Source organism: Bidens hawaiensis, unplaced genomic scaffold (genome assembly GCF_021521415.1).
Source record: "Bidens hawaiensis isolate Kalapana, Puna unplaced genomic scaffold, B.hawaiensis_p1.1 tig00040142_1, whole genome shotgun sequence".
NCBI lineage: Eukaryota > Viridiplantae > Streptophyta > Magnoliopsida > Asterales > Asteraceae > Bidens > Bidens hawaiensis.
This window is the reverse complement of record NW_027505653.1, coordinates 18621-27293: the sequence shown is the minus strand read 5'-3', so window position 1 is coordinate 27293 and position 8673 is coordinate 18621. Positions and strand designations below refer to the sequence as shown.

At 34.0% G+C, this 8673-nt stretch overlaps 1 protein-coding gene across 1 annotated transcript; it reads right to left on the bottom strand.

Annotated features, from left to right (window-relative positions):
• Positions 1-592: 592 nt before the first annotated feature.
• On the bottom strand, positions 593-5670 carry LOC143614523 (ribose-phosphate pyrophosphokinase 5, chloroplastic). The gene is made up of 8 exons (XM_077087938.1): positions 5574-5670; positions 5237-5485; positions 4378-4521; positions 3490-3657; positions 3337-3406; positions 3178-3259; positions 1624-1783; positions 593-695 (listed from the first exon to the last, which is right to left on the bottom strand). Exons 2-8 carry the CDS (start codon positions 5468-5470, stop codon positions 657-659), a joined length of 897 nt encoding a protein of 298 aa, XP_076944053.1. The 5' UTR covers positions 5471-5485; positions 5574-5670; the 3' UTR covers positions 593-656.
• Positions 5671-8673: the final 3003 nt, after the last annotated feature.

Sequence of the window (8673 nt, the reverse complement as noted above, 5' to 3'; positions counted from 1 at the left end):
GATTTAGAGTAGGTGTCGTGACAAACATAACTGATAGTCTGATACCGACCGAATTTGTGTCAAGCTGCCGGCCCAAAATTTTGTTTTACGTCTATTTTCTTTAGATAACTCGTTTAAAGCCTATCTGTAAAAAGTGAAAAAGAATAAGGTTAGTGTTGTTTCGCTCCTTGTCCAAAGTCCAAACCATCAATGTTTATTCCATTTCTCTTTTCAGAACGGATCATAATGATTTACTCCAACTAACCACATAGCGTGACATTGGTACCATGGCATGGTGTGCATGTCATAGTTGTGGAATACGACGCATTACATGAATATGTTTTATCGTTTTCTTAGTGGATATAAAGTTACTACAGTGACAATTAGCAACGATAAATGCATACATTTTTCAAAATGATTCCAACTATAAGATCTTGTGCATATGTAACAAGTATTGTAGATTTACTAGTTGAGTTTCAACGATGCTACATTTTACACCAAAACGCTCACAGAACATGTATTTCCCGTCACTTAGCTAACTACTCATAAGTGTTTGCACACCTAAGCTTGTTTAAAATGGCAATGTAGGCCTTTTATACATCACAAGTTTGAATCTGCATAGGATTTTTATATTTGTACAAAGCACGGGAATCAATATATGTCAACTGCAGGCACTCTTAATCAATGCCCAATCCAGAGAAGTGTTCAAAACCACCCTGTATCAACACGGCATTCACACAAATTAGTAACTTACAGAGCCGGTTACTTTTTAGGAATGCTATACGGGTCACAAATTAGTAGCCAAAAACCGAAATTTCGATTTTTGAGATTTTGAAAACTGTTCGGTTTCCCTGCCGGGGGGGGGGGGGGTCAGTTTGGTTTTGGCATTTGGGCTTTAAACTTTTTGGCAGAAAACCGGCCCAAAATAATGAATTTGAGCCTATAACTTTTTTGTTAATTAATATTTGATTGAATAGAAAACATTTTGGGCTCAAATAATTGTGGTACACTATTTTTAAATTCTTATAAATTACTAAAAATTAACAAAAAATGAAAATCTTTTAAGTTCAGGTCTGTTTTTTCAGTTTCTATCACCTGCAAAACCAAAACCAAACTGAAGGTTGAGTTTTTACGAAAATAAAAACCGAAACTGCCGGTTTTTGTTTCAGTTCGGTTTTTCCGTTTTCATGCACACCCCTAGCCTGCAGGTTGGCAGGTCAAGCCTAAACATGACATGGAACCTGAAATTATGTTACGCACGTTAACATGAAGACGACACTGATAATTCGCAGGCAGATATAAACACGGCTCGTTTAACCATAAATCTTTTTTTATTTCTTGTCTATTAATACTCTAATAATAAATGTGCAATAAATAACGTTTAAAGTTATAAAATTTGATTTATTTAAATGTCGGCATAGATATCCCAACCATTTTGAGTTATTATGACATAAAACACATTTAAAATTTCTTTTATAAGAGTCTTCATGGGATTAACCGTAGCACATGTTGACTAAAACCTCAGACCCAAAAATTTCGTGTTAGGTTCTTGTCGTATCAGAATTATACACTTCTGATTCTTATTATAATTATTTATATTATTATTTTTGAAACTATTACTGTCATATGTTCAACAGTACTTACAGGGTAATCATCATGCACACGCCAGATGCTCTCGCCAAGTAAGTTTGCTACCGACAAAACGGTCAGCTGGGGGAAATAGTTCTTCTCCGACACCGGAATGGTATTCGTGATAATCACCTCTTGAAACAAACCGCTTGACAACCTTTCAATTGCCGGTGGGCTGCAGTAAAAAATATCAACTTTCAATATTTTTCTTCAAATAACATAACTCCACCCAATAAACATCACCGTGTTTCAATTTATAAATTCTGCACATCTTTTTAACATATGAAAACAAATAACTCCAGGTCTGAGATACTAGTCTTGCAGATCAAAAGTAACAAAATTGAAATGGTTTAGAAGTCTAGAATGCATTGAGAATCAAAACACCTTATGTTTTAAATATAAAATCTATACCTAATAAATTAGTAGCCGGTTACGCCACGTCACAATTCTTGCGCAAAATAAATGTTGTAAAAGTAGGTTTACAAGGCCGAGCACTCCCCAAGTACTCGCTACAAGGTATGTTGCCGAGGCGAGTTTCTTTAACTCCGCCTAGTTACTAAGAATCGATCAAAAGTGGTCAACCTCGGCCAAATCGGATCTAGTCAGTGAAATTGAGCTGATTTTGACTTAAAAATATAAAACATAATTTGTGTTTCTATAATAATAAAGAAAAAACATCACTTTTTTAATTAATTATTAGCAATTTTTAGAAAATATTATTATTTAAAAATGTATATCTGTTATTTATGTTGATATTCACCTATTTTGTTATCAATATTAGTAAACTTATGATATGTGATATATAATATCCAAAAATTAATTTTCTTTATATTTCCCATGTCCGAGTACTCTCCGAATACTCTTCAAGTACTCCGAGTACACCCAACTCCCTCGCCGACTGCCTAGGGTCCGCCTAGCTACTTTTGGAACCTTGGCAAAATTCATTTTTCACTTCACTTATTTCACCCCTTAAATGTAGTAACTTATACATAAATTTCAATCATATCCTATCTCAAAATGTCGTTTTTTAATTCCTAAATCTTCATATAATAAACTATGTAATATTTTCTCAAAATACACAGTTTTTGACCAAGTTATAAATATAAATAAAGATAAACAAAATAGAAGTGTATAGAAATAAAATAATTAATAACTAATAAGCACGCCGAGCTCAAGCTTTAAATAGAGATGGAGCTCTCTTATTTGTGAGCTCGGGTTCGCTCAACTCATTTACATTCTTACCCTCGTAACGAGCAACGGACCATTATTTCACAAGTAACATAAATAAAGATTTATGTACCAACCAACATCTTGTTTAGTGGCTTAGTCCCTAAAGTTTATACATCTTATTTAATTAAAGATACATTGGGTCCCTAACTTCCGCCAATTTACGGTTAATGTCCTTGAAGTTTACTTCCCTTATTAAAAAGACCACCAGTTTTATTCATTTGAATAAAACAAATAAACTTCAGGGACTTGATCGAGAAAACCGGTTGACCAATATTAACCTTGAGAAAGTTGGTTGATCAAATTTAACGCTACAAGGCAAAACGTATGTGAGTGAATTACCTAAAAACAGCATGTGTGCTGCAAGCATAGACTTCTCTTGCCCCTTCATGATGCAATAAGGCTGCTCCTTTGGAAATGGTACCTATAATTAGAAACACAAAATCAGGATACTAACTGCCATGTAAACTAGTGCAAAAGCAAGGAGAAACGAGATCTCACCAGCGGTATCGATCATGTCATCCACCATAACCGCTACTTTACCCTTCACATCACCAATCAAATTCATTACCTGCAAAAAATAATATACAACACATCATGTTAAGTCGATAATGAAACGGGGTTTTGTAAATAGCAATGCATTTTTTAACTTACTTCAGCCACATTGTGTCCATGACGCCGCTTATCGACAATGGCTAACGGCGCGTCTGATAACTTTTTTGCAAAAGCGCGTGCTCTAGCGACTCCACCAACATCCGGGGAGACCACTACTAAATCATCAGTTTTAATCATCTTGCTAGCAAGGTAATCAAGTATCACAGGCTAGTGATGCATCAGAAAAACCAAATTAATGAAATTATTAATAATTAAAACACAAGAAAAATAAATGTAGAAAGTATATCAACAAGTACTCTCAATCATAGAAGATTTGGTGACACACGCAAACACTGAAGAAAAAAAAACAGAACCGGGATTTTATGATCGAGCACTCCAAAAACAATAACCCTAACCCTTAATAATCTTTACCATACTAAAAAATACACACCAAAATAAACATAATAAATTAATCTATCTTTTGACTATTTTACCGTTAAACCCCTCAACTTTCACTTTCTTTCAAAATGACCCTGAAGGTTTTAATCGTAATTGGGCCAGTATGAAAGAAAGCGAAAAATGAAGGGGTGAATCGTGAAAGATGAAATATAGGTATATTTTCTTTAGCATGTTCATCGTTTATTTGATATGTTTGTTGGATTTTTAGTATAAATAGATGGCTAGGGTTATTTTATCGAGCATATCAAGTCTTCGCAAAAGTTTATTATTCTAATAAAATAGTTTCCTGGTGTTCCACAAATTTTGAGTTTTCTTCTCTACTTCCTATTCATCATGTGTGTATTACTACTATTCATCGTTTATTGGGATAACAGACCCATTTCAGGACTAAAACTAACAGCAACTTAAAAATGTCAAACTCGCATCTATTCAGATTTAATCAGATTGACTATATTTATAGAAACTATCAAAGAGATAGTGACACATTACCTGACCATGAACATGATCAACCGGAATGTCAAAATAGCCCATCGATTGACCAGAATGAAGATCACAAGCAAGAACTCGATCTGCTCCTGCTTCGGTTATCAGATTTGCAACAAGTTTAGCTGCAATAGATTCTCGTCCTTGAGTCTGAATTATCAATAAAAGAGAATAAACATAAGATATAAGTTACGTGTTCACCAAACATAACCAAGCAATCTAATTATCTGACGCTCTAGGGGTGAAACGCATAAAAGACGAGACGCTTGTGATCTACCCGAGAGCGGGTCATAAAAAGCTCGAAATGAGACAAGCCATATCGAGCCCGAGCTGCAAATAAAGCTAGTTTAGTTATCGAACCCGAGCTCAAGCCTTGCATGGGAAGACCGTTTAGGCTCGTCGAGCCTTGTGTCTTTTTAAGTTTAATGTTTTTTGAACTTCTATTTATTAATTTCACACTACACAGCCAAGCTCGAGCCGAGCTTTGAAGCCATATCAAGCCCGAGCCTCAAATAAAGCTTGTTTAGTTATCGGGCCTGAGCTCAAGCCTTGTATCGGAAGATCATTTAGGCTCGTCAAGCTTTGTGTCTTTTTAAGTTTAAAGTTTTTTGGACTTCTATATATTAATTTCAAACAACACAGCCAATTTCGAGCAGAGCTTTGGCTCGTTTAAGGTACTGCACACGAGCTTGAGCCGAACTTAAGCTCATTTAAGGTTTTTCTCTAAATATATAAAAATAACTAAAAATGCATATAAATTATTATTAACTAATAAGCAACCGACCTCGAGCTTTAAAAAAAGAGCTGAGCTAAAGCTTAGTCAAGCTTGGGCTCAGCTAGGCTCATTTACATAATGCCACATTACCTTGCGATCAGCCCTGGCATATCCAAAGTAAGGGATAACCGCAGTAATAGTTTTAGCGGATGCTCTGCGACAAGCATCTATCATGATCAAAAGCTCCATAAGATTCTCATTTGCAGGAGGACATGTTGGTTGCACAAGATATACATCACACCCTCTAACACTCTCGCGCAACTGGACATATATCTCTCCATCAGCAAACCGTTTTATGTCAATCTTTCCAAGCTCCAGACCCATATAGCATGCGACTTCCTGCCAAACAAAACCATATACAAAAATTAGGGTTTTTCGGTCGGGTTCTTCGGGTTTCGCAATAGGATAGATGAAAGATTGTTTGTACCTCAGATAATAAAGGGTTGGCAGTGCCTGAAAAAATCCTAAGGCGTTTGTCATCCTTTCTAACCAATGTTCTCTCGAGTTGATTTGAAGTCAACAAGTTAGGAGGAAAAGTTTGTTGGTCGTTGGTGAGGATTTGTGCACTCGGCCTTCCATTCTCCTTGTAATTGACCCTACAACTCTGTTTCCAAAACATTAGAATTATTATGTATATGTATGCTTACGTATAACATCATCCATATGCAGACTTTCTGACTCAGGTATCATCAGTGTATTTAAGTATGCAAACAAGAATGCATGAACACATACATATCATGAACACAAATATTCAGGTGCTTTGTAAACTAGGGGAGTGCATGAAACCGAAATTACCAACAAATCCGATGGTTTTTGAAAAAACTCAACTTTCTGTTCTGCATGTAACAAAAACCCAAAAAAACCTAATTTATCTTTTTTATTTTAAGTAATTTATAAGAATTTAATATTTAACCAAATATGTAACTCATATATTTCAATCAGATGTATAATAACTAACAAAATGAATTAGGCAAATGCCTTATTTTATTTTGGGTCATTTTTTTGCCCAAATCTGAACCGTGGTGAAGACTTCGTTGTTGATTCGAACCATATGTTACTGTCCTAACATTGTAACATATTACATGACTAAATGAAAATAATCATTCGGTGGAACTGAAACGAGATTTGCAAATAAAAGAGACTCACGATTAAGGTGTTGTTCCTTTTAGAGCGAAAATGAAAATTGCTGGCAGGCGCCAGATTCCCACAAGAATAATAGTAAGCAACAGAAAAAGAAGCCATTGGCCAACACTGAAATGAAAAGGATATTTATTTATTTAGGGTTTCCAAATATCTAACCAGTATAGTATATGAAAAAAAAAAATAAATTAAAACTAATTGTTAAATAAAATCTTATAACGATATATTTATAAATTTGAAAGAAAAATTATTTATTTTGTTTTTTTCAGCATTTGACGTGGTATTTATAATAACATATGGTTGTTCAATGAAAATAATCTCTAAATATTTTGAAAATAATCTCTAAATATTTAATTTTTACTAAAATTGTGTATCGAGTATAAATTGACTCGAAATTAACAAATGTAACACAATAGTGGATATCCTATACCGTGACGTCCTAGTGGGTTGAACATTAGTTGATTCTTAGTCGTGTGAATATAGCTTGTATTCTTCTACAGAAAAGTTACTTCACATGGAATTTCCAGATAGCCTTATAAGTTATTAGGGTTCTTAAACGTGTATGGTAATGCATTTCAGGGCTATCACTTTTTACCAATCTGACCTGATAAAACCTAAACCTGAACCCAACCTGAAAAACCCAATCCCAATTAAACACGCACTTGAACCCGAACCAAAGTAATTCGGATTGATTATTAATTCGAGGTTTCGAGTCAACCCGAATAAGCTAGTTTTAAACTGGTTCAATGATGACGTAACATCAAATTTGATTATGGCATATTTTTTAATCAATTATGACTTTGTTCAATTGTGACAAATTCGATTATGGTATCTTATGTTCTGTTTGATCAAATCGTAGGTTCATTCAAATTCGATTATGATTTAAATGATTTATATTGTTTAAACTTTAAATGAACTATGATGACAATTTTCAATCCAGCATGTTCAATTACGGTTCGATTATGGTTCAGTTTCAAGCTCGACTATCGTATATTTTGTTTTAAACAAGTTTGATTATGATTCAGTAACAAGTTCGAGGTTGAAATGGGATTGACATGCTGATGTATTCAACAATTAGGATCTCTAGATGTTACAGCTTATATCTCAAAGTACGGAATCCATTGAGATTAAACAACACAAGTAAACATTAAGCATTCTTCATTGATAACTTCAAAGATTACAAGATATGACTTTGTAGCAACTTTCTCTCTCTACTCTCTCACTCTAACATTCACCAAAAGTCTACATAATAACGCATAAGTCCCCTATTTATAGGACACATGAACAAGCTCATCAAGTCCGTATATGATATACAGCACATATCATATATGCCGCATATGATATGCGTTGACTTGAAGACTTTTGCGTTGACTAACAAACATAAACTATACATTTTACATTTCAGTTATACACAATCATATATAATACATCAAAGACCCTAGCAATAGACATTATGCACTAACAAACTCCCCCTTGGATGTTGCTAGGTCTTCGATCTTCAATATTCAGTCTTTCTTCTTAAAAACTTTTTCTTAAAACATTATACACTATTCATGGATACCTGGTGTAGTCTTGACAGCACCTCTTTTTTCATGAACTCCTACATTGTATTCTTGGAGGCACTTGTGTTATTAGTATCCATATAAGAAGGATATGATCAAATTATTACTTGTATCTGACCCGTGATAGTTTCATTCATTATATTCTCTTGAAAAACATGAAATTTGAAAGTAACGACTTATGAAAGTTTGATATTTGAAAGTAATGACTTTGACTCTCAATCATTTTCAACAGACTCTTATCTTCTTCCTTCTCATCTTCTTCATCCATCATCATGTTATAACCTGCAAACACCAAAGTAAATTTTTCTATGTAAGTAGTACTTGGATATAAAAGATACTACAGATAAGTACATCCAAATACAGAACCAATTCTTCAACATACTCAATATTCAAATCAGATTACCTGATGAATATCAACAAGTAGATATGAAAACTTCAAATATTTAGGTTATGTTTAATGATTTCCAAATGTACCAATTTATAACCAAAAGTAGTAATAATATCTTTCCACTGTATACTACTGTGTACCTCGTGACCAGCCTGCAATTTTTGTCTCAGTACCTATGACACATTTGTCATTTTGCCAAACGGATAAGAACTAGATCAAACACGTCGGATATATATCCCACTATAAATACCTTTACTTATGCGGCGTATAAGTCTCATACTTATACGTTGCATAAGTATGACCTATCAAGAATTTTGATTTCATGACTTGTTCTCACCGATGCAATGTCACAAGTACAAATTAATGTCCTTGAACATTAAAAAAGTAACTTAAAAAGCTCATTTGTGAAAAACTACTGTTTACCAAGTTCAAATTAA

Coding starts and splice junctions, on each gene's coding strand:
- LOC143614523 (XM_077087938.1), bottom strand. CDS start 5,470: ATGGGTCTGGAGCTTGGAAAGATTGACATAAAACGGTTTGCTGATGGA. Junction 3,407..3,489: donor ATGGACACAATGTGGCTGAA/GTAAGTTAAAAA, acceptor TATTTTTTGCAG/GTAATGAATTTGATTGGTGA. Junction 696..1,623: donor GTGTGCATGATGATTACCCT/GTAAGTACTGTT, acceptor GTGTTGATACAG/GGTGGTTTTGAACACTTCTC.